Source organism: Spermophilus citellus, assembly GCF_964194105.1.
Source record: "Spermophilus citellus genome assembly, chromosome: 12".
Taxonomy (NCBI): Eukaryota; Metazoa; Chordata; class Mammalia; order Rodentia; family Sciuridae; genus Spermophilus; species Spermophilus citellus.
In genome coordinates, this window is record NC_138198.1 from 11553646 (window position 1) to 11579761 (window position 26116).

General features: G+C 47.7%; 1 protein-coding gene across 1 annotated transcript; it reads left to right on the plus strand.

The window, feature by feature from the left end:
- Window positions 1-26116, plus strand: FBP1 (fructose-bisphosphatase 1). The gene is made up of 7 exons (XM_081262737.1): window positions 1-612; window positions 12174-12336; window positions 14067-14159; window positions 18859-18999; window positions 22550-22687; window positions 23871-23990; window positions 25778-26116. The coding sequence occupies exons 1-7, from the start codon at window positions 443-445 to the stop codon at window positions 25967-25969; spliced, it is 1017 nt and encodes a 338-aa protein (XP_081118863.1). The 5' UTR covers window positions 1-442; the 3' UTR covers window positions 25970-26116.

Below are 26116 nucleotides of genomic sequence, written 5' to 3' on the forward strand. Positions count from 1 at the left end.
TGGGTGGGGTTGTCGTGGGACTGTAGGAGATTGTGCATGTCGCCCAGAGTAATGCCCCACAAAGCAGGTGGCGACAGTGGGGGAAGTTGAGGTGGTGGCGCGGCGCGGTGCGGTGCGTGGGGGCTGCAAGCGGAAAGGAGGCAGGAAGACCGCGAGGAGGAGGGTCCGGACCCTGCAGCAAAGTTCCCGCCGGCGGAGCGCAGCGGGCGGAGGTGGCGCAGCGCAGCGCGGAGGTGTTCCCGAGGCGGGGCGGGGCGGGACCCGGCGCCTAAAGGCTCCCAGGGGACTCGGCCCGGGCCAGCTAACCCGCGAGACTTGCGGACACGTTGAGGTCAATCTGTGGATCGGCGCGTCCTCCTGCTGCGTGTGGCCGTTTGTGCCGGTCACCAGCACCTGCCGCCCGCACCTGTCACCTGCACCTGCCGCCCAGCGAGAGGCAAGCATGGCCGACCGGGCGCCCTTCGACACGGACATCAGCACCGTGACCCGCTTCGTCATGGAGGAGGGCAGGAAGGCTCGCGGCACAGGCGAGATGACCCAGCTGCTCAACTCGCTCTGCACCGCCATCAAAGCCATCTCCTCCGCGGTGCGCAAGGCGGGCATCGCGCATCTGTGAGTTGGGCTTCAGGCCTGGGTCCGCGTCCTGTCTGTCTGTCCGCCTGGGGATCTGCCTGGCAATCCCGCGTTTGGCCCTCGGGTCCTCCTGCTATTCTGCCACTCTGACATCTGAGCATCTCTTTCCCTCTCCAGAAGCTTGCCCCGATGCACACAGCCCTCCCCTGTCTGTTGGCCTTAGAGGTGGCCACCTGGGGCCTCTTTCCTAGGCGCACCCTGCACCTCTCTCCTCTGGCAGGAGGAACCTGCCGCAGAGTTCAACGTCCTAGTGAAACCCCAGGGACTCAGGAAAGTGCTAGCTCAGGGCTTCCTTCCCGTCTTCTTCTTGGCCCCCTTCACTCCCTTTGGAACAATCCAGTATCTCCTAGACCCCCAAAGTCCTGGCAGGCTGGGAGGAAGCCTGTCTGCCCAGATCCTAAGAACACAACTATCACTTTCTCTGGGAAGTTTTCCCTGGTGTGCCCGGTGCTCCACTGGCCCACCCCTGTCTAGGGCAATTGCTATACTGTCTCATAAGCAGAAAAAATTCACCCGGTGAGCTTCAAAATCTCTACCCATTTACAATAATGGTGTGTAAGGCCCTTTCTGGGTTAGTGAATAGTTTTAAAAATGTGTGCAAGTAGAATGGTTTCGAATGAGCTAGGAAGTGTTTTTCAGACTTCTGTGCGCACAGGAGTCCTTTGTGGATCTTGTTCAGAGGTGGCCCTTCTTGCAGTAGGTCTGGGGTGAGGCCCCGGATTCTGCATTTCCAAGTAGTCCTCCTGTGGTGGGGGTTGCTGATCACCATTATGAGTAGTGAGGAGTCAGGGAACATGGGGACTCAGGGGTACCTCCTTGCAACCCTTTTGCTAAGCCACACAACACCCTTTGATTTGTTCTGGTGTGCACAAGTATTTTAAATCTCATTGGTTCTTACTTCCCCTGAAGGATAGCTGGATTTTCAGATTGTCCATACCCCTTCCTGACTTGTCCCACACCTGTGAACACTACAAAATGACACAGGATGCCCATAGCCGATCCTGCTACTTTGGGATGCCTCCCTAGATTTGTTACAGCTCCCCAGCAGTGTGACCTGGCTTCTGTTTTCTGGCAAGCTCTGGTCCCACAGAATGGGTTGGTTGAGCCAATTCTTAAGAAAGAATCGAATGGTCACATTTATTTTCCGAAGTCAAGCAGGGCCAGGCCTTCCTTATAGGAGAGACAGGGCCAGGTATGTTAAGAAAGGTGATGACTCTGTTATTATTGTACTCTCAGCCCCTCCTAATAATGTGTTTCTAAGGATTCTTTGCTTTAGCAAACAGATTTAATTTACGACAAGTGTAGGTGGCCTCAAGGCTTTAGCCCTTTTTAAGGACTAGGGTGATTTGTAAGAAATAGCAGTTCCATTTTTTTTTATCTTGTTTTAAAAACATGTCAGTACCCTTTACAACCCAAGAGAGACTCAGGAGCACAAGATCTGCTTTGAGGTGTCCTAGCTTTTAAGCAACCTCAGATAGCAGTACCTGGGAAAAGGAGTGCTAATTATGACCTCATAAGATGTGTATTTCAGACTTGATAGATGTGAACACGAGTTGTTTTTTTTTTAAATCACTGTTGTTATAAACTACTTAGTAAGTTGCACTAATTTATAAAAAAAAAAAAATCAAACCATTCAAAAGAACACATAGGAAAAAGTGAAACTACCCCATATCCATTTCCTGGGGTATCCACTGTTGACAGTTTCCCTAGTATTTTCCAGATACTTCTTTACACTCATACAGATTTATACATGAACACATGTTTACATATTCCCATATGCAAAAAGCAAACACAACGGGATCATTCTTTTTTTTTTTTTTTAAAGAGTGAGAGAGAGTGAGAAAGGGAGAGAGAGAGAGAACTTTAATATTTATTTTTTAGTTATCGGCAGACACAGCATCTTTGTCTGTATGTGGTGCTGAGGATCGAACCCGGGCCGCACGCATGCCAGGCGAGCGCGCTACTGCTTGAGCCACATCCCCAGCCAAGATCATTCTTAACATATGTGTCCAGTTTGCCTTTTCATTCGACACGATGTGGGAAAATAAGTTTGTGCTCAGGATGACATGTGGTCAGACCGGTAGAAATACGACAAGATCTCCAGCCAGGTTTCCAAATTACATTCATCAAAGGCTTTGGTGTGTTAGGTGGGGAGCCAGCAAGCCCTCAAAGAGCTTATTAGTGCTAAAGATTTGCTCTAGAAGGTCATATCATATGCTCAAGGAAGTGGGTGCACGCACGGGCACAGTGTGTGGACTCACTCACGATAACAACCCATTAGGAATCATCAGGAGTGTAAAGTTGGAGCCTGATGGCCACATGCTCTTCCTCTGTGCCAACCTGAGTTTGCCAGTGAAGTCATGTTCATTGCTCCCAGTAAGAGAGTTTTGAACTGAAGGAGGCTCATGGACTACCTAGTCCAGTTCCCTTCTGTATAGCTGAGGACCCCAAGGCCAGGGAGGTGAGTTGACTTGGCTTGTGGCCCAGGTCTCCAGAACCCCAGCATGGGGATCTTCTTGCATACCATATGCTTTACTTATTTATTTTTAAAGAAACCATTAAAGATTGACTGGGGTGTAGCTCCATGTTAGAGCACTTGCCTAGCATGTACAAGGCCCTGATTTCAGACCCCAGCACCACCAAAAACCAAACCCAGACAAAACAAGTTAAAAAGTGGGGATGGGATGGTGGCTCAGTGGTAGAACACCTGCCTGGCCTGTGCGAGGCACTGGGTTCGATTCTCAGCACCGCATGTAAATAAATAAAATAAAGGTCCATTGACAATTAAAAAATAGTTTTTTAAAAAAGTTAAAAAGTTAAAGCTCACCCGATTCTAAATCTCATTCATTCATCCCACCTTTGATGTAAATTAAGAATTACATCCCAAGGAGCCACCGTCCTTTGGCAAGCATGGCCTTGAAGACTTATCTATCTGTACACTTCTGCTCCTCTCCACCCACCTGAGGGGAGAGCACATACAGATCTGTGCAGGAGGTGGCCAGCCTTCTGTTCTTTACAGTAGCCTGTAAGAAGAGCTGGTGAATTCATGGCTCAGGTGACAAAGTCACTGTTGTCCCACTTCTTTGCATTCCTGGGGAGCAAGTGGTCCTCCACAGCTTTAAGCTTTGTGGCTTCGTGGCATGGATGTTGCTGGTTTCCCTTTGAACATGTTTCCAAATCACCACCTGAAGAATTCCTGGGCTCCACTTCATTTCACATACTGCTATTGCACACCCACAAAGGACAAAGCTCCAGAAGAGACGGAGAGATGTAACAGCACAGATCTTACCACCAGAAGAACAAGCCAAGCCAAGAATTTGCTGTAGAACATAGGAGGACTTCTGAGAGATGCTCTCACAGAGGGGCCAGGACCATGATTCAGGCACGAGGGATTGGGGAGCATCAAGGTGGGCTTCTGTGAGGGCAGTAAGGCAGCCACAGGCTGGATGGCTGTGGAGCAGTTAGACTGGGCGGTCAGGTGAGGAAAGGTCCTGAGTGGGGAAAGTGTTTCTGGGAAAACTGCTCATTCAGTTTGACCAGGGCCTGGAGTACACATGCTGGGGCATTTGTGGTGTGAAATTGGGGGTGTCCTGGAGGAGCATCCAGTGACAAGAGTGGCCTTTTTACACATTTGGGAGATTATGGAAAGGGAGAGGGCAGAAGTTTTTGAGTTGGGCAGTGGCATTATTGGAGATTAATCTAGGGAGAAGAGGGCTATAAGTATGGTGTTGGCAGATGAGACATTTGGAAAACCAGTGGGAAAGGGGGTTCATGTAAGAGGCCATGAGAGCTGTGGCATTGGAGGGGCCGGGAGAACGTACATGAAGGTGAGGTCTGAGCATGGACAGATGAGAAGGGCAGGGAGGGGGTATCAAAGAGCTGGTTCTGGCAATTGAGAGCAGAGTTGCACCATCAAAAACCAAAGCAGCTGGGTGCAGGGGTGCACGTCTGTCATCCCAGCAGCCAGGAGGCTGAGGCAGGAGGATCATGAGTTCAAAGCCAGCCTCAGCAACGGCGAGCACAAAGCAACTCAGTGAGACCCTGTCTCTGAATAAAATACAAAGTAGGGCTGAGGATGTGGTTCAGTGGCCAAGTGCTCCTGAGTTCAATCCCTGGTGCCCACCTCCCCAAAACAAAACAAAGTAAAACAACAAAACAAAGCCATACAGACGACAAGACCCAACTATATAAAAACACAAGCTCCTCCAAGACAGAGCTGCTTTTAGAGGCTGGGGAAGGGTGAAAAGATGGTTTTGACATTTTGAAAATATTGAACTTGAGGTATTGGAGAGCTATGCCATTGGAGATGTCCAGCCCACAGTCAGATGTGCCAGTTGGGCAAGAAGTGCCTACTAAAGATTTGGCCACTGGATTTTGGCACACTTTCTCTGAGGCAGAGAAGAAAGGAGATCAGGACTGGAGTTAGCACAGCAGGAACTTGAGAGTGCATTTCTCACATTCCTGGCCCTTGATTCCTGTGAGAATTCGGGCAGTCGACATAGCATTCCCGAGCCTCAGTTTCCCCACTTGTGAGATTGGGACAGCTGTGTTTTCAAACTCAGGGAGTTGTGTGAAGGTGAGCTTATAATCAGATACCAATGTTATAACTATTTTCCTGAAGGCTATTTTTTTTTCTTCGGGGGAGGATTGTTCTCTATATATTGCTTTTCATTTCTTAGCAGCAGGGATACAGGCTAGAGCACCACGTGGGAAAACAAATTTGCAAGAGGAAACGTTTTCCTATCATGTTTTTGTTGAGTCCATAAGTTACCTTTGCATGTGGGTGATAGAAGAAGATACTATGAAATTTCATTTTAATTTTGGAATTACAGGTCAGCTTATACATGCTTAAGCTTGCCTTCAGACTTGCAGTGTTTATGACATTAAGCTAGTGGAGACCTTATCAGATTTATTTTCTCTTTCTTGGCTTATCTTCTGCACATAACCAGAGAGTGAACTGTACTTTCCATGAAAGTACAGCCAGCCCCACGTTGTCCTGTTTGCCCATTTTCAGCCTCCGTGAACACAAGCAAAGGTTGTTTTGATGACCTTGAAAGCTGCTTGGTCGGCACCTCTTCAACGTATTTCTGAACTAACCCTTGGATGTTCCTGGCTGGGTGAGTGGTTGGTCATTTACCATGGAAGCAATCAATAATAAACCAGTGTTACATTGGACTTTAGTGATAAGGATTCAATAATACGCCTTGCTTTTTCCTGGATTGGGAATTCTGAAGATGAGCTTGGTTCCTTTGCTCACTGTCTAAGCTGCTGCTGCTTACGTTGTTCTGTTGACATCAGGAGGAAATGGTCCTCAGTCCGTGCACCAACCAAGGAAGTCCTGCAGAGCTTGTCTCAAGGTGAGGCAGGCCCTGGCTCTGGTCCACATGTCCAGTACTGTCTTCAGGATTGCTGTGAAAGGCAGCTTTCCTTGTTCATCAGAAATCACCTGTGAAGCATCACAGATTTCATGGCCCAGAAACAGCACATCCTATTGTAGAAACCATATGCAATAATCAATGCTAACATTTAATCCAAATTTCCAAGGATTTCAAAACACTGAGCAAATTAATCTAGGCTTCAAGAAATTCCCTATTCTATGAATTTCAGTGACTTATAGTACTTTTTCGAGTTTTTTTTGGTGAGGTTTACAGAGAAAGTAGAAGATGAGATATTAAGGACTGCTTCTCAAATTGAATTTTGGCCCCTAAGTTCCAGGAAGAGATTTTTTTTTTTTTTGGATGTTTGTCTCTAGGAATTTGAAAGGGAAAGGTCATGACACAGAAGCCTGACTCCTGAGGGGATTTTCCCCACTTTAACTAGTTGGGCTATAGTGCCAACTAATTTGAATAAAATGGAAGTGAAATGTCACAAACATCTCAAATGAAATATTATTCTCAGCGAGAGCTTGTACGTAAACTTGGCACACTTGTTTTTTTTTTGTCAATTACTTGTGACCACAGCTCTGCCCTGGCTGTCACCTCAGAAGTTGCCTAGAAACTGGTTTGGGGGGTGTCATCCCATCACTTCCTCAACAGAGGCCCGGGAGGGTCTGGGAGCAATGGTGGGTGCCACTTTAGGGAGGGGGTGCTTCTCTGTGCCAGGGGCATTGCAGGCGTTATCCATCAGGCCTACAAACTTGGCCAGAAGCCGTCAATCAGACGGTTTGGACAACTTGGTGGAGGTCCCATAATCAGGAAGAGGGAAAGGCAGAATCTGAATACAGGTCTTTTGGGTGCTGCGATCTTGCCAGGATCCTACCTTGCTTCTCACTGTGGGTGTGTTAATGCTGAGGGAACTGGGCATGGCCATGGAACAGTAGTATTTCTTTCACACTTACCTACACTTTGACCTCTGTCAGCTCATGCACTCCTCTCTAAAAGCACGAAGCAGATGCACCATATTCCATGTGACAGAGGAAGCACCAAAGGTCAGGGGTGCAGAGTGAGCTGCACAGGGCTGCTAAGCATGTGGCAGAGCTGGGATTTGAACCTCCCATTGTCTAGTCCCAGGCTGCACATGGCCTTGACCACTGTGTCCTGGTGCACTGGCCGGAGGGAAGGGCCACTTGCCTGCCTTTTATCAGGAGATGTGTTAATCTGCAGTGGTTGTGTCAGAGATGGGGTCTTGGATGGTAGGTTTTGACGATGCCATTGGGTTGAATGGAGTTTGTAACCTTAGATGTCCTCGGATCCCGTATTATTCTCTAAATTAATCCATTCATTCCAGAAGAGTTTATGGAGCACTTACTATGTGTGGGCATTGTTCCAGGTGCTAAGGATACACAGTGAGCAAAATATTCTCTTTTCCAGGCTCAGGAACTGGAAGGCCTTTCTTCTCCCAGCGGCCCCTTCAAATGTACCATTTCTGGGAGAGAGTTTCTGTCCTCAGAGATCATTCACCTCGTGCCTGGGCTTCAGTTTTAGGCCCCACCAGAAAATAAACCAAACAAGTGAAAAAAGTGATCTCAGGAGCCCCTGTGTCCATCCCCAAGCAGAGAGCTGTGTGTAGGAGAGAACGTCCTCAGACTGGCCCAGCGGGAGCGCCAGAGCAGGAGGCCTTGCCCCCTGGCAGCCCCATGCAGGTTGGCCACATCCTCTGCAATCGGGGTTAGGATGGCACTTCCAGGACTGGCAGCCAATCTTTTCCCCCGCTCCTAGGGGCTCTCGTAGGCCATGAGACCAATGCACCAGAGATTGCTCCTCCCAGCCTGTGGCTTCTCTGGGTCCTCTCTGACTGGGGGAGGTGGGGTGGAGAAGAGGCCCTCTCACCCTAACATGCTTAGGGGGGGTCATGTGCTGTCCCTGATGCTGGTGGCCCATTCCTGGAGATGTCACCAGACTCCTGACATCAGGGAGACACTCCTGGAGCCGGGTGTCCTCAGTGTCGGTCTGGGATCCTCAGGTGGTTGTCCGTCCGCACCTCTTTGGTGGTCCGTTCTGACCACCCACATACACGAACAGGTTTCCATTTTCAAGGCAAACACCTGAGAAGTGGATTAACCCCTCCCTGCTGCTTCCAGAAGTTTCCCCCACCCAACAGTTGTACCTATTAACTTACCGAATACATATCAGGAGCAAGAATAGGTCCCTCGTTAATCAGCTCTGCTCTTTCTATTTTCAAAACCCCTTTAATTAAAATTACCCAAAAGATGATGTGTAATTATGTATTCATTTTATAAACTTCAATCAAAATCCAACACAGAGAGTTTCCAAAATACATCCATCACTACATGCTCAGCGCCGTCCACTGTTCTCTTTTCCAGTCACTTTGATGAGGATACCTGGTAAGCGAGTATCCTGGGCCTTCTGGAATAATGCAGTTTAAATGCATGCCCCAGATGTTTCAAGCTTTGAAAGCCAGCTGTGAGCCACACATGCCTGAATAGCTGAATCTTATGACATTGTGCCCTGGTTCAGGGCCCTGGGTGCTCAGCTGGTTTCCTTGTGCTGTGGTGTGTAGGACATTTAATTCCATGGCCTGCAGAAGTGGTCAGAGGCTCTTGGGCCTTGGCTGCTCCCCGATTCTCTTGCTCGCTTCTCACTGCACCTTGCGGGAGGCCACACGTAGTTTTTCTTCTTCCATCTCTCAAGCTCTGACATTTCTGCTTAAAGGCCCAAGGAAGAGAGCTCATGATGTGGTCTCTCCCTGCCGTAATAACTCCCATCTAGGACAAACTCCTGTGGCCGATGCCACCGTGCAGTGGGATCAACTGCTACAGACCGCTTTTCTGGGTGGGGGTTGGAGAGGTGGTGGATCCCAGGGGTGCACAGTGTGCTGAGGTCCACCTGCTCCTTCACTGTTACAGCTTCTTTCTCTTTCTCCACCAGTTGTTAAGGCACAGTTGGCCCCAGGGAAAGCTTGTTTGGTCAGGGTTCCCCAGATCCCTGCAGCTCCATTTGCTGCCTCATTCTGGCCCCAAAGAACTGACCTGAAAGAGACCCAGGTTGTGTGAAGAGGGCTTCCTCTCATCTGGGGTTCACGGCTGGCATGGAAACTCCTTCCAAACCAAGACTGGCTCTTGGCCTCTTGAGTCTGCCTAGAACTTCCATTTGAGGTACATAGCTGCTTTGTCCGTAAAGCCCTGGCTCAGTGGGTCAGGCAGAGCCCTGGAGGTTGTCGCTAGGTGTGAGCCTAGGCCGTACCTGCTGCTGACTCTGTAGGCAACTCCTCTGGCTCTGTCCATGTGGTCATCAGGATGTGGAGAGGAGGCCCTTGCAAATCTATCCTTCAGGACCCTTGAGGAATGATGACTGATCAACCTGCACAATTTGATTATTTCTAAGGGGATAACTCCATGTGCCCTTCAGTTTAGGAGTTCCTGGAAGATATTTCTAAGGGCTTTCCCTCTTTGATAAGTCACAAAAGCCTCACCTGCTTCAGCTTTCTATTGACGAGAATGAGCCTTGCCTTGGAGACTTCTTGCAGCCCCTTTGAGGGTCCCACTGAGATGTAGGGGGGTGGAGCTGGGGTGAGCATTCATCCAACCACAGCTGCCATATGGCTGTGGCTCCCTGATCAGATGAATGGAGCTCAGTGAGGGAAACGAGAAACTCAGTTCACCGTCGCCCTCAAATGCTGAGATGTGAGTCACAGAGTGTCCAAAAATCGTGACACAAACCCAGACGTCATTCCTACCCACATGGCAGCATTTTTGGTTGGCAGCGTAGCAATTCACCCTCCTGAGCCCTGTTCCTGCTTTCATATCACTTTCCTGGGCTCTTTCAGAGGGTTTCTTAATGCCAAGGCCCACTGGGAAGGTCCCTCCAGCCACACGTCCTAGGAAAGTTACACAGTGAATGACTTTTGAGCTTGAGGGGCTCAGACTAATTTATTTCCAGAAAAGTCTCTCTTGTGTCTTTCCCTGGGCTACAGAAGGTCATGTTCAGTGTTGGGGAAGGGGACATGAGCCAGGTTTGCTCACTGCTGCTCCAAGATCCTGAGAGGGCTCCTACCCACAGAGAGAGGCCACGGAGGGACCAACACACAAAAGCCGAGGGTCCCAGAGGGTGGCCAACCTGTCTACGATGGCAGTCATGTGAGCCACAAGAGACACCAGTCACCAGCAACTTATAGGACCTTCACCACAGCCGTCATAGAAGTGGCTCTTCACGAAACACGGCCAACAACCAGCTGCTTCTTCAGGTCCTCTGCCTTTAGGGTTTCCCTGGCACCACTGGGTGATGAAGTGTTAATGTGGCCAATGTGAGAGGCTGGTTCTTCCAGCTTTCTTCAGAACCCTTTTCCCCCAGTAAGTGTCTCTGTTCTGTTCTCACGGAGAGAGCTTTCTGGAGATAGATTAGTTTGAGCCCCTCAAGCTCAAAAGTCCTTCACTGTGTAACTTTCCTAGGACGCACGGCTGGAGAGCCGTCCCAGTGAGCCCTGGCATTAAGAAACCCTCTGAAAGAGCACAGGAAAGTGACCTGCAGAGCTGAGGTCTGGACCACGTCTCTGCCCTCAGTCCCATGTGCTTGTTGGTCAGCACTGTCTGCCCTTCTGAATCAACAGTGACTTTAGGGTGGAAATCCAGGCTGGCCGGGGGGTGGGGGTTGTCACTAGTGGGGCCAGCGAGGGGGGAGGTGTTGGGGTTGGTGGCTCTGGCACAGCCCCTCTGGTCCACCCAGACTTGGGCTGCTCTCTTCCACCACCGTTGGCTTCACAATTGAGTTCAGAAAGAAATAATGTGGAAAGAAAAACAGAGCCCAGAGACACGTGGCAAGAACACTTGGTCTTTTGCTCCTGACACAGAGCGACAGGTGAAAAGAGAGGAGAGGAGGCCAGTAGGGGCCAGGGTGGACGCTGCTTCCAGGCTGGAAAGATGCCAAAAGTGGAGGACACTGATAAGGGGATTGATGAGACCACTGGGGAAACCCCCTGGAGATAGTCACCCAGGCTGGGCATTTGGGTTTGGATGGTTTTTACGGTGGACTTCATTTTGCCAAGCCAGACACAAGCAAGTTATCTTTTGGGAAAATGTGTCTTCGGGAGAGGAAGCAGTCGCACTCACAGGAGTATGACAATTGTTCCTGATCCCCCAAGGATGCAGTTGGACCCTGACCTCCATGTGCAGCTGCTGGGCATCTTCAATGCTGCTTCTCTTCATCTTTCTCTTTGTCTTTGCTCATCCAGGCTCCTGTCTCTTCTCTGCCTCCTTCTGGGTTCAATCTCAGGCCATGACAACCTGCGTCTTCTCTCATGCTAACAAGCCAGGCTGCACTTGGGACAAGTCCCTTGGATTCTGGGAAGTCTACAATTACTGACTTGCAGGTAGTTTAAAAATAAAGCAAAAGCTCTGGGCTCCCTTATCCCCTAGGATGCCTTCTAGGGCCACAGGGGCCACCAAGGGCACCCAGGCTGCAAGCCAGAGGGAATGACCCTCCTCTGCTCTGGCTGGGTGGTCTGGAGGGACCTATACTTGCCTCAGAATATGTTTGGTGGTGTAAAAAATGAGGCGGTGAAACCAGTTGATGTCCACTGTCTTCCAGGACCTTATTTGTTGTGCAGCTGTAGAACCTCTTGGTCAGCAGACACCTTGGGTCGCTCTGAGCCAAGCTTCCTGCTTGCTGTGTCTCTATGCTGATTCCTTTAACCTGTGCAGGTGGGGATAAAAATGGGTTCTTGGATAAAACAAAAGCACAAAAATCTCCAGCCTTTTCTGTTATAATACATAGATACACATAGAGTAATAAATGGATGCACCTCTATATTATTAAAATTAGCATTTCATGGGGGAGTGCGATCAGGAAAAAATATTTTAAAAGGCTCCTTATGGGCAGCACGATGTGAGTAAAGAAAAGATGGAAGCATGTGGATCTGACCACAAAGGTATGCAGGGTGGGTGACAGGGAGTTGGTCTTGAGAGTGACGGTCATCGGAGTCATTCTGGGGCACCCATCTGTCCTGGATTGGCTCTTCCACACCGTGCATCTATCTTCTTTTCTTTCTTCTAAATCCTGCTATACGCTCCCTTTCAGTGGGTGTGTGGATACATCTGTGGATTCTGGTGGCTGTGTTTTATTTTTTTGTGGCTTTCTTCCCTCTAGCTATGGCATCGCTGGCTCTACCAATGTGACAGGTGACCAAGTTAAGAAGCTGGATGTCCTCTCCAATGACCTGGTTATGAACGTGCTAAAGTCGTCCTTTTCCACGTGTGTTCTTGTGTCCGAAGAAGACAAACACGCCATAATCGTAGAGCAGGAGAAAAGGGTGGGTCTGGAACCTCCTGCTCAGGGATGGAATGAAGCCATTTTTCTTCTGAGCTGCACAAACGACTACCTGTTTATTCAGACTGGACTCTCAGGAACCACTCTAGCTCCTTCCTGTCGTCTTTTCACCCATTCCACCTTACTGCCAATCTCAGGCCCACCCTCCCTCACCCATGTGCATTCGTCCTTCTCTCCCATGGACTTGACCTTGGTCCTCACTTCTCGAGGGCAGGTTCAAGCTCTTCCAAGTCTGGCTTCTGTTCACTGCCTCTTCTGGGAATCTCTGTGCATCCAATCCCCAGCCTTCTCTCCAACCCCCTCCGAATTTCCCTCGCTGATCTGTGCGTTGGAATGAATCACGGGATGCCTACTGGTCAAGGGAGGGAACAAATCATATCCTCTGTATCCCAGCATCTGTCCCGAGGCCTGCCACATAGCAGGGGGTCAGTGACAAATGACTGATGGAAAAGATTGTGGAATGAAAGAGTAAATCCAGCTTTTACAACACAATAGTGATTATGATGAAAAAGACCATGGGGACCAGACGTACAGTTGTATGGACTTATTACCTTGCCCCTAAGCCCCCAGATGACTGGGGACATGGAGTAGAACTAGAAAAGGAAATCAGAAGATAAAGAGACTGCCTGTCTCCATTTTATTAAGAGGGTGGAGGACATGTCTTATTAACTGGCTTTCCATCATTCCTAAAACAGCACTACATGTCAGAGTCTCAGTTGGTGTTTTTCTCTGATGGACTTTGGCAGTTTGGGGCATATGGATTGAATTCATTTTTGAACCTTCTCCATCAGTCACCCCAAGCTTTTCTGGCTGCTACAGGGGGCACATTTCCATTTCCCAGATTCTCCCACTAGCAGGAGGTGATTTGTGAAGAGCAAGAGGCCAGGAAATTATCTTAATCCAGTGCAGGACATTTAAAAACCACATTTAAGGAGGCTAATTTGAAGAAGGAAAATTCCCAGTGATGTGCTGATAAACTGGCTCTCTCTCAAAAAAAAATCTGATTTGTAATATTTACTAGTCAATGATATAAATACATTAATCATAGACCCACTTTAAGCTACCACCATGACATCATTGAAAGCAGAATTAGATGTGCACGGTTAGCTCTTGAGAGCCCATACCAGTCAGCTCCAGCATACCACTGAAAATCCCATTCAAAGAATGAATCTTTGGTGGTCCCATTACAACAGAGAGTCATCTCCCTTGGGAGTTACACTAGGGATACTGTTGACAACCGCAACCTCACATGGCATTTTGAGATCTGCATGGGAAGTTTCTTATAGATCTGAATGCTAGGAAGGTCTTTGTTTCATCTAAAAAATTGTTTTTTCCCCCTTACAAATAAGAAATTATTTCTAATCTTGCTTCTCTTTTTCTGTGGCTACCAGGACTCTCAATCCAAAATCATAATTAAACTCTATCCATGACGTAGGAAATTATGACTTCTTTATTTGTAGTCTCTGGCCTCCATGTGTACTTCCTATTCTAAATGTTATCTTCGCTTTTGAATTCTCTCTCTCTCTCCTCTCATGTCTTCCTTGACAGAGTAAAAATAAATGATTCCCATTTCTTAAGCTTGATCTACAGGCCCATTTTGACTGCTTGGTGTAAATTCCCAATTTTGTTACAGTATTTAAAAAGTATTTCTTTTTATTTATTATTATTATTTATCATTATTATTTTAATTGTTTATCCTTATTCTCTGCTCAGGGTAAATATGTGGTCTGTTTTGATCCCCTTGATGGCTCTTCAAACATTGACTGCCTCGTATCCATTGGAACCATTTTTGGCATCTACAGAAAGGTAAAATGAGATCTATTAAGCCCCTGGTTTTAGATAAAAAAAAAAAAAATAAGGTGGAGAATCTGATCCTGTTTCACTAGGGGAAGCATCTAGAATTTACAGGATGAAAGTCTGAGGCCTGAGTTGATTAGCAAGTCACCTTCTAGCTTTTCAACATTAATTGGATAATAAAAATCCATGAAGTTGTTTTCTAAAAAATATAATAGTAAAATGTGAGTTGGATCAGAAAGATATTTCACTCTTTTAGCTATATCTTTCTTTTATGTTAGAAAATTACATTTTTTAAAAAAAAGTTTCATGATGATACCGTGTGAATTGGGAATTGAGAGTCTGACAGCAACTGAGATTATTTATGTAAAAATCATCCTTTAAGTCCTGTAAATCACTGCTGAAATTATATGGCCTATGACCAAAGAATAACCATTTTACATTTTTTAAAGGGTTGAAAAAAATCTAAAGAAGATCATTTCATTGGTCCATGAAATTCACCTGATATTTACTTTCCACCATTCACAAGGTTTAATTGGCACAGGCACATTTATTTACATATTGTCTTTGGCTGACTTTTGGGCATACTGAGAGGAGCAGTGGAAGTGACAGAGGCTGGGTGACCTGTAGAGCCTGAACTATTTCCTCTGTCTGTAGAAAGGGCTTGCTCCCCTGCTGTGGGTCCTGGAGGGCACAGTGTACAGCACAGGATGGGTCCCTCCCTGAGTCTTGGAACTGCCTGACCTGGGCAGTCACTCCACCTCCAAGAGCCTCTCTCCTTCTTTTTCTTTAGAGTCTGTGTGTATATGAGAGAGAGAGAGAGAGAGAGAGAGAGAGAGAGAGAGAGAGAGAGAGAGAGAGAGAGAGAGAAGAGAGAAGGGGGCAAGAGAGCATGCTCAAGTATAGAGAAAGTGAAAATAGGAAGAGTGTGTGGCCACCGTAAGACAGTATAAAATGGGCCACAAGCCCTCTTGGTTTCAGTCTTATTTATTTTATTTCTCAGTTTTGCAGTGTGGGGGGCAGAACTCAAGGCTAGTTGCATGCTAGGCAAGTGCTCTGCCGCTGAGCTGTTCCCCCCCGCCCAGCTCTTATCTATTTAGAAATAGGACGGCTCACAGGTGGCAGCTGTGCCATCCGGTTTCTTCATCTCCATGGATGACGTGGTTCATTCCACTGAGCCATATTTTAGGTGATGAAGGCTGGAGCTTAGTCGTGAGACCCAGAGTCCCCTCTGCTTCTCAAAGTGACTCATTGTCCACTGTTGCCCATGGCTTCCCGTTCCGTCCACGTGGAAGGTAGCAGCACCGTGGGACAGTCGTCATGGGTCACTGGATGAGTTTTCCTTTGCCCTGGGTGACGGCCAGGTGCACTTCAGTATCAGTGTGCATAACAGGAGGTTCCAACGACCCTCCTCCCCCAAGGCAAAGGTGGTGCTTTCTCTCTGGTCCCATTCATGCCCTGAAACACACAATTCCTGCCCTGGACATGGAGAGATGAGATTTTCCCCGAGGGACACCAGGTCTGTACCTTAGCAGGAGAGGTTTGCTGCAGCTCTTCCACGTGCAGGAAGACCTGTGGTTGGTGATTGTCTGAGAATTCAGGGAGACCTATCCTGCTTTCTGCAGAGGTGGCTCTTGCTGGGACTCAGCTCCTTGGTGCACATGCTCAGTGGAGAGCACCCATAGCTGGGATCAGGCCTTGTCCACGTGATGACTGGAAAGAGGCTCAAAAGGACCTTGACAGCATGTGGTCCAAGGTTCTAGCTGTTCCTCACCCTGCTTCTGGCTGGAGACAAGTGCGCAGGACAGATTCTCTCAAGGCATCAGGCCACACCACGGCTAGAATATTTGTCCAAATACTGAGTTGTCTGTCTCGTGATTGCTCATTTGGCTTTTCGGAGCATCACATGAGATTCTTTTATGTGTTTGGAAACAGCTTTCCTACCCGCCTTTTTTTTCTTCTTTGAGTTAAACACCTTTCATCTTTCTATTGGAGGCGATTTTCGATCTCCCTCTAGCCTGCACCCGCTCCTGGACACACAAATTGGCAACACACCTTGAAACTATTCAGTCCCCACAACTGAAAGCAGAGCTTCAAAAGGAGGCTTTAGTGGTTTTCACTATGAGGAAAGACCTTTGCGACATGACAGCCCCTACCCCCACCCATTTCTGCCTTTCTCGTTCGCCACCTCAGGTGTCTTCCCTGTGCTCTTTATGTATTTATTTTTGGTATCAGGGATGGAACCCAAGGGCACTTAACCATTGAGCCACATTTCCCCAGCCCTTTTTTTGTATTTTATTTAGAAACAGGGAATTGCTCAGGGCTTCGATAAATTGCTGAGGGTGGCTTTGAACTCGTGATCCTCCTGCCTCAGCCTCTGGAGCCGCTGGGATTCCCCTGTACTCTTTATGGGAGATAACACCTACAGCAGATGGAACCTTGGGTAGACAATGGTAGGGACTAAAACTTTATAATTTTTTCCAAGTACTTTGTGCCCATTACCCTCTTCCCCAGGCATCTGCAAGGGGATGGACTACACACCCTGGGAAGCAAGACATGCCGTGCTTGGGTTTGGAGGAGCAAATTCATGCTCTGGGAAGGGTGATGGGCTAGAAGAGAATTCCTCCCAATCTAGGATTCCATGTGTTTATTCCTCTTTCTTTTGGGTATGTGGGTGTCATAGACAAGTGTTTGTGTTCCTTAGTCCCTGCAAGGAAGGCCCCGAGGGAGAGTGTTCGGTGACAGTGTTTTGGGGAATTGGTTGTTTACGTTTGCATCTTTGCTGCAGGAAGACATGAGGGTTCTGGGCCAGGGGACTCTCCAGAGGACTCAACCTGAATGGAAGGAGAGGACAGTTAGAGGCCTGGGTCCTTCCACTGTGTCACTGGATTCAAGGGAAGCAGTTATTTGTTAACCTCTGACCTCAGACAGGTGGTCCGTATTGACAAAACCATTAATTTCTTTTTTTTTTTTTCAAGGTGGGATATTGGCAACACTTGCCATTTAGGGAAAACAACTCAAATTTTGGATCCTGGGTTGAGTCTGCACTATCTGGTGAACACAAACCAAATTAAATCAAGTAACTGGACCCGTTAACCAACCAACCACCCAGGTGAAAACCATGGGCAGAACTGACAGAGAGGATTGTTTTTATTTTTTCCTTTTATCTGAGTGGTTGGTTCAAGAGTCACCTATGGCATGTAATAAAATGCAGATCCCAGGACCCAGCCTAGACAAGTTGGCCTGGTAAGTCTGGGCTCTAGCCGCAGAGAACGCGTTTTTCACAAGTATCTCAGGTGATTCTGATGCAGATGGTCCATGGGCCACACATTAAAAAGCTCTAGGAAGCAATGACCTGGACTCTGTCTGCTGGGAACCTTGCTCTTCAGCTCCTTGGTAGAGACACTCTCAGCTTCTGGGATCTCCAGCTGCTGAAGGAGTAAAGGAAATTGGAGGAAATTGGCCATTTTAAATTTTTTTTAAAAAGTTCAGGCAGAGAGCATCAAACTTAGTTTGTTTAGGGCTATTTTGAGGACGGAACATAATTATCAATAAGAAATCATGGATTATAAGCCACCTTTTAAGTCATTCCCTTTCTTATTATTAGATAAACTGGGTCACATGACTCAGTGCTTTGAATAAAAAAAATAGAGTCTATGTCACATTCTAAGTGTAGGTATTGTTGGTTAATTTGTGTGTGAGTGTGTGCGCGTGTGCGCGCACACATATGCATGTGGGCTGTACTGGTTCCTGATGTAAAATGTGTTTCTTTTTTCTTTCAAAACTGACCACAATTACTTTGGGATATCATGTGATGCCTGCTACATGCACACATTGTGTAATGTTTAAAGCAGGGCAAGGGTGTCTTTCTCCTCATTTGACATTTATTTGTGGTGAGAACATTCACAATCCTTTCTGCTGGCTTTTCTGGAATATTCAGTATATTATCATGATCTGTAGTCACCCTACCGTGCAGGAGAACAGGAGGCTTGCCTCTCCTGTCTAACTGGGATGGTATCACTGCCTAACCTGTCTTGCTCTCCTTTCCCCTCCTCTCCAGCCTCTGGTAACAACTACCCACTCTCAACCTCTATGAGATCAGCTTTAAAATGTGTGTGTTTTTTTTTTTTTTTTTTTTTTTTTTTTTTTTTTTTTTTACTGTGGGTCATGGTCAAAAGCTGGGCAGCACCTGCCTTCCCTGCAGTGACTCTGGGGAGGTTTTGCAAATTCTGAGTATTTCTTGGACACGAGATGATATGACCACACAGCCTGTGCTGTGACTGGCAAGAGCTCTTGAAATTGATTTCCTCCCAGACCCACTGCCCTACAGCCTGGTGTTAATTGGTTTAAATAAAGATGGAGTAGGCAGGTGAAGGACATTGATGCCCATAATCAGATTAAATTAGAGGGAGCTGGCAAGAAGCATGCTGTTTTTTTGGAAGTGATAATGGAGAGATGAAGGATTATCAAATTAGAAGAATGGGAGGAGGCCCCTGATTGGAAAGAAGCATCCAGATGCAGGAAATTCAGGGTCTGGTGGGAAGGCTGCCGTGGTAATGTAATAAGGATGTGACTGATGTGGACGAAGGTCCCTCTGGGGAGACGCCTGCTTCATTAGGAGAACACCTGGACAATGCGTCCTGCTAATGGTGGATCCAGAGAAAAGATCCATAAAACCAAACAAAAACATGTGTTTTTTTTTTTTCTCTAGCAATCCTCGGGTGAGCCTTCCGAGAAGGATGCTCTGCAGCCAGGCCGGAACCTGGTGGCAGCTGGCTACGCGCTCTATGGCAGTGCCACCATGTTGGTCTTGGCCACCGAGAGTGGGGTCAACTGCTTCATGCTGGACCCGGTGAGAGGGCACGCGGGAGGGTGGGTGCTGGGTAGTGGCTGCAAGTTGGTGTACGCTGTGTGTGGGCCAGAGGGATGGAGAGGGTGGGGTGGGGTGGGACGGGGAGGCAGATGAACACGGGAACATTATGGAGGTGCGAAATGGTGTCTGTCCAGAGCACAAGCGGGGTCTTTGTTCCAGGATGAAGTCTTTCAAACGGCCACTGCTCCATTATTCCAATGACTCAAAAGCCCGCCGTGCCCAGGAAGGTCAGATAAATCAGCGAAGTGTGCAGGGGAGGGTGGGTGAGGGGCAGTGGTAGGGACTGGGGTGGACTGAAGAGGTCCAGCAGCAATTGTAACTATTTGGGAACAGAGCCCCGGGTCTTGCCAAATTGTACAATTTTTCAAGGAACACTGGATTTTGAAAAAGTGTCATGTTTCTAGATGTGTAAACACTGCACCAGCCAACCCAAACACGAGGGTGGACAGGTGGGGCCTGTGGAGGGTCTATGGGCCACCCACCATATCCACTGCTAGTATTTCTACCTCATTCACCGGGAGGGGAATTCATGAGGGGAAGCGGTACCCCACAGTGTCATGTAACAGAGGGATACCCCTTCTTCAAAATAGCTTCTTCGAAAATAGCCATCAGGGAGGATCGCAAGTTCAGGGCCACCCCGGGCAACTTAGTGAGATGCTGTCTCAAGATAAAAATTAAAAATGGCTGGGGGTGTAGCTCAGTGGTAAACTGGTTGCCTAGCAGGTGTGAGGCTTCAGGTTTGATCCCCCGTCCTGTGAAAAGGGGGGGAAAAACAGCAGTTCCCAAATGGAGTTGGTTTTGTGTGTGTGTGTGTGTGTGTGTGTGTGTGTGTGTGTGTACCAAATCTCAGTTCACCCTTGCAGTTTTGATAAGACTTTGATGAACTCAAGGAAATGAAAATAAATGAAGAGAATGAAGATAACCCCTTTGTCTACCACACAGAGAAAAGTTACACTATAGAGAGGCCAGGGTGTAGCTCTGAAAAATGTTCACTCATAGCTTTAATTTATGGACAGTTGCTTCTACGTGTCCATAAATTTGCCCATCATTTATTCAATCAAGTAGATGATACTTTTAACAGGACTGGTAAAATTAGGGAAAGGAATCTCTTTAAGTATTTGGTGCCACCAAGCCCACCACTGAACCCTGCACTCACAGGACTGCTTGTCCATGCATTGACACATTCACTATGCACTTGGTCTAGGGTGCCAGGGGAGAAAATTGGATTTATAAGTTTCTTTTATTTTTAGAAATGTCTTCCTGTGACATTTAGTGTGTTTTGTGTTGACACACTAAAAACAAGTTATGAAGTGCAAACTGGAATCCTCTGTGGGTCCGGTTGTTGATAGGGAGGCCCATGGGGGTAGTGTCTGGGTGTGTGTGGCAGGTGGTATTAACCAGAACAGGGTCATTTTTGATCCATGCACTCTTAACAGAACTGGACTTTCACCTCCTTGGAAGCATGGCACTTAATAAATAAACAAGGGCAGGGCGATAGCACCAGTTAACAAATGAGATGACGTCAGGGGAAATTTTGTGGCAGAACCAGAGCAGAGTTCAGTCCTTGTCCAGGACCCAGCTCTGGCCAGCCTGGCCAGCATCCATGGCTTCCCCACGTGTCTTTCTGGTGCTCTCTCTGTTACCTTTGAGTCGTGGACATGTAGGGAAATCAAATCTCTTCTTGCTTCCTGATTGCAGATGGGGTCTCCAGGAGTAGGCTTCCGTGTATCTGATGATCTTTTCCCTCCTTAGGTCTAAAGGTTTGCAGGAACAGGGTGGGTTGTTGTGAGAGTGTACTGCTGGCTGCCACCTGCGACCTGATTTGTACTCTTCCTCTCACTGTTGCCTGAGGAGGGCAAGCTGCCCACCTGGGAGATGCTGAGCACTTCCTCCTCTTTGTTTTGACTTGCTGCAAGGACAGGCTGAGGGTTTCTGCTAAAACCACTGCATTCCTAGCAGGCTTTGACTTTTGAGGAGCTTTTGTGTCTCTGGTCTCCATTCCTGGGAGTTTCCCGCTCCTTGGCACCCTGGTTCCTCAGCCTAGATCTAGGACAGGGTGACTGAGCTCTGCACGCAGCACCTATTGCTTCCTTTTCTAGATGCTTTTTTTAAAAAAAAGATATTTATTTACTTATTTTGCTTTATTGATTATAAAAGAATGTTCCTATATATTTATGGTCAAAATTTTTGGAAGTGGAAAAATAAAAAAGAAAAAAAAAAGTAAAAAGGAAGAGTCATCTGTAGTGATACTATCAATGACCACTGTGAATTCTCCCTCCCTTCCTTCTAGTTTTAACAGGAACCAATCTTTGTTATAGGAATAAATGGCTGGCCTCGCTTCTTAACTCACCTCAATAGAGCACCTGCCCTCCAAGTGGGCAGAGCCCCGCCCCCATTCCCCCTCCCACATAGGCGTCGGTCCATAACAATTCTTATCCAGAGCAGCAGGAGTTATGGCCCCCCCCCCCTTCAGGTCTCCTTTGAAGAACCAAAACCCCAGAGGCATCTGCTCAGTGCCAGGCATGTGGGAGGAGGTGTCTGAGATACATTTTGCACATCAGTGAGCAAAGGTGCCCAAAGTTGCATATTCTGGGACTCAAAACTCGGGGTTCCACTTTGTTCAATAGAAACACACAGACAGCCAAGACAGAATAAAATGCCAGCTCAGAGACTGTGGTTCTGCTGTTGTCTGTCTTCCTGAATCCCAGCTGCCCTCTGAGACAGCTCAAGTGCAGTGGGTACAAAGGCACATCTGATATTGCTTTGGACACACAATTCTTCCTCTTTCTCAAGGTTTGCTGCTGTTTTACACATTTCTGCTTGCCCTATGTCTGCATGGTTTCTTTCTTATTTTACGGAAATCATTTGCAAACAGTCAGAAGTCCTGTTTACCACCCTGTTGACTTCTGCAGCAACCCTTTGCCTTCCCTCTCGTTTTATTTTATTTTACTTTTTTGGTCCCGGGGATTGAACCCAGGGGTGCTCAACCCCTGAGCCACATACCCAGCCCTTTTTACATTTTATTTTGAGACAGGGTCTTGCTAAGTTGCTCAGGGCCTTGCTAACTTGCTGAGGCTGGCTCTGAACTTGCAATCCTCCTGCCTTAGCCTCCCTAGCACTGGGATCACAGGTGTGTGCCTGACTTTTTATTTTATTTTATTTTTTTGCAGTACTGGGGATTGAAACCATGCTGCTCTGCTGATGAAGTACATTCTCAGCCCTTTTTATTTTATTTTGAGGCAGGGTCTGGCTCATGCGCCCAGGCTGACCTGGAGCTTGCAACCCTCCTGCCTCAGCCTCCTTTGTCACTGGGATCCTATTTCCTTTTCACTCATTCTCACCACTCTCTCTTCTCTCACCCTGCCTGCAGTTCTTGGGGCATTTGGCAGGAGTCCCTGGTGGCCTGGGGATGAGGTATGACCACAGGCCACGCACCTCCCCCGTTCAGCCCGGCCTGGTCACTTTACACCTTGATCTTCCTGGGGGAGGCTGCTTGAAGGCTCTCTACCTTTCCTTTCTTGTTTCAAAGGCCATTGGAGAATTCATTTTGGTGGACAAGAATGTGAAGATCAAAAAGAAAGGTAACATCTACAGTCTCAACGAAGGCTACGCCAAGGACTTCGACCCGGCTGTCACTGAATATGTCCAGAGGAAAAAGTTCCCGCCTGTAAGTAAGGGGCAAGGGGTGGGGCTGCGACAGTGTTGGGGCCTTTGGCACCAGGGGCAGCTCTTGGGGGAGGGGTGTCCCCTGAGAAGAAAAGTGACCTCTGGGATTGAGAAGGGCCCTGGATCTTATTTGGGACTCTTGATTTATGTGGAAACCTACTGATTCATGACTTACCCTGCTTTGTGCAAAAGGAGGCAGGGACAGAAGCAAACTGGATTTCAGTCTGTGCTGATCTGTGATTAGGCTCTCACCTGGGTGCTGGGAGCTGGAGTTCTTGCCCTGAGATGTCAGAATTGGAGTGTTATTTCAGCCTTTGCCATTTGCTCTTTGAAGAAAATCAGGATAATTAACCAGATGAATGTGTTTCAGGTGACAAAGCATTTCTACCTCTGGGTACAGAGGGTACAAAATGTGGTATTTCCACCTAGGCACCTGCCATGTGGTGGGTCCTCCAGGCCCATGTCTGAGATGGGCTTCTTTCTGTCATTCCAAGACAGAGTGTGTGCTTCCTGGAATCTCTCTAAAGAGCTTACAGTTGGTGAATAAGAGGAGAAGGAGGACAGGCCATATAGCGGGCTCCATGTGGGCATTGCTCATCTTGTGGTACTGGGGATTGAACTTGTGGTACTTGGTTGAAAGCCATTGACAACTGCTATTTTCTCAGGATGAAACCCTAATATCAGCATGACATTCAGGGTCCTCAGAGCGGCTCCAGGCTTTCTCCCCTTTCTCTGTACCCTCCTTGATGCCCTCTGGTGCCCAGCCCTGGCTTGCACACTCCCCCAGGCCCTGGGTGGCTGGTCTTTGCAGAGAGCTGTACAAATTCTCCTGCCATGTAACGTACAGTGTGGCCCTGCCCAGCTCCTTAGCCTGCTCACATCCTTCCCAACCTTGAGGTGCTGCTAAATGGAACAGTTTTTGTGATGCTTGCTCCAACACCTTGGTCAGAAGGAACCACACTCACTTGGGGGCTTCTTCCTGTAATTTGACCTGTGGGGAGATGGATGGGAGGCTGTTTCTGTTATTCCATTTTCTGCTTCTTGGGAACAGGATTTTTCATTGCATTTCTTAGCACAGCTCCATAGCGGCTCCATAAATGATTGGAGTCAAATATGCATAAGAGACATAAAGAGAATGGCCTTAATTTTCTGCACCCCTGGTTACTGTTGTTCTCTCTTTGTAGGATAATTCAGCACCCTATGGCGCCCGGTACGTGGGCTCCATGGTGGCCGATGTTCACCGCACACTGGTCTATGGAGGGATCTTTTTGTACCCTGCGAACAAGAAAAGCCCCAATGGAAAGGTGAGAAAATTCCCCAAAAAGTGATCAAGAAGGAGTGGATCTCATTTTTAGCCTGGGGTATTCGACTTCATTTGAAAGAAAGAAAGATTCAGACAGATTGATGTCCTCTGGTTGCTGCTGAAGACGTCTGTGGCACATTCTTTACTAGATTCAAGGTAAAGCCAGATGACACCAACTACACACAAAAACATTCTCTCGAGAGCCCTTCCAGGGCTACAGCAAAAGAGAATTGATGGGGCTGGGCTGTAGCTGAGCCGTAGAGCGCTTGCCATCCTCAGCACCACATAAAAATAAACAAATAAAAATAAAGATATTGTGTTCATTTTCAACTAAATAACAATAATAAAAATACAATTGATGGAGTTCTGGTCAGGAGGGGACTGAAAGGGCTTGGAGCTTTTGGTGGGTTACATGGTTTGGCTTGGACAAAATGAGTTTCACTCATAAAGTGAAGCAAAATGGTCCAGTCTCATTACCAAGGAAGCAAATCAAATATATATCAGAGGTCTTTGATCAATTTCAAAAGGCATAAAATAGAAATAACCAGTGAGCCTGACATTTGCTGCCTTAAATGCGAGAACTTTTAGGGAAGAATAGACTCTCTGGAGAACCTGGAGCTTTTCCCAGGACTTCACTGGTACTAACGAGACATGGGGTGGGCCAGGCTTTCTTATGCTGGCCAAGGAACACCCCTTTCTCTACACAAAGTGACAATGGGCTTCCTTCCCCAGGATTATGTCCTCTTTTTTAAAAAAACATTTTTAAAAATTAGTTGTTAATGGACCTTTATTTATTTATATGTGATGCTGAGGATCGAACCCAGTGCCTCATGCATGCTAGGCAAACGCTCTACCACTGAGCCCCAGCCCCAGCTCCCTCTCTTTTTTCAAATGTGCAATAATGAATAGCAAGAAAGATCCCCTTAGGATAGTTAGCAATTGCTATATTCACATCTCTGTGTATGGCACTGGGCGGCCAGTTACCCGACGGCATTCTTCTTTACTTGAAACCCCAGCCTTCTGGGGCCACAGGTGCACTCCAGCCTGTGTGATTAGCCTGCTTTCTAGCACTTTCCTCTAATGCCTCAAAAATTGCTCTTGAACACAAACGTAGAAGCTCCTCCTCTTTTTCCATTTTTTGAGTCTGGAGCTGACACATATATGGGAATCAAGTCAGGAGACATCTGCACAAAGCTGTCTGCTCAGAAGGCAGACTGCAAGAAAATGCATATTAGAAAAAAAAGTTCATATTTAAAAGTAATTGCCAAGATGTGTAACACACTAAACCCCAGCCCTGGAGCCACGGGAGGATCGTAAAAGGAAACGCAGAATTGCAAACAATGTCACACTGTTTGGAGGAGCCGGTCTGTTCTCCAGATGTCTGCAGCCAGACACTACTGTGGATTTTTAAAAATGCTTTTAGATTCGGCAAAGCTCCATCCCAAACACACAGACAATCAGTCATTAAGTCCAGTTTCTGTGCTATAAAGAGGAGGGGGCCATCAGTGCTGCCAAAATGTCATTTTGTCCTGGCTCCAGGTGGTCGGCCTCAAAGTTGCTTCGGGTCGTCTGTTGCTGGCCCTTGGTTCCATTTAACCACATGGTTGGTGGTTTTTTCTCCGTAGCAACCAGGGGTGGGAGGGAAGTTTTGCAACCCGGAGGAGGGGAAGAGTATGGGTTACCTTGGGACCTCCCAGCAGCTCTGCCCCGTTGGGCTGGGCAACAAGCCCCCTCTCTGTTCAGTACCTTCTGGTGTGAGGACGGCAGTGTCGGGTTCTTGTTTTCCAGCTGAGACTACTCTATGAATGCAACCCGATGGCCTTCGTCATGGAGAAGGCAGGGGGACTGGCCACCACGGGGAAGGAAGCTGTGTTAGACATCGTTCCCACCGACATCCACCAGAGGGCGCCGGTCATCCTGGGGTCCCCTGACGACGTGACCGAGTTCCTGGAGATCTATAAGAAGCACTCTGCCAAGTGAGGCGCGCCCCTTGCCCTCACCAGGAGGAATGGCCTCCCTCTCCGCACTGTCCCCACCCTGCCCGATTGTGCCTTCCCAGGCAGCACACAGAAAGCACAGGGCACCTTCACCTAACCCCGTGGGTGAGCCGGATTCCGAGTGGAAAGA

What these genes read in the sequence shown, in the direction of transcription:
- FBP1 (XM_081262737.1), top strand. Translation starts at nt 443, where the DNA reads ATGGCCGACCGGGCGCCCTTCGACACGGACATCAGCACCGTGACCCGC. An exon ending in TCGTAGAGCAGGAGAAAAGG is followed by an intron (nt 12,337 to 14,066) that starts GTGGGTCTGGAA and finishes TTCTCTGCTCAG; the next exon opens with GGTAAATATGTGGTCTGTTT. An exon ending in AGAAAAGCCCCAATGGAAAG is followed by an intron (nt 23,991 to 25,777) that starts GTGAGAAAATTC and finishes CTTGTTTTCCAG; the next exon opens with CTGAGACTACTCTATGAATG.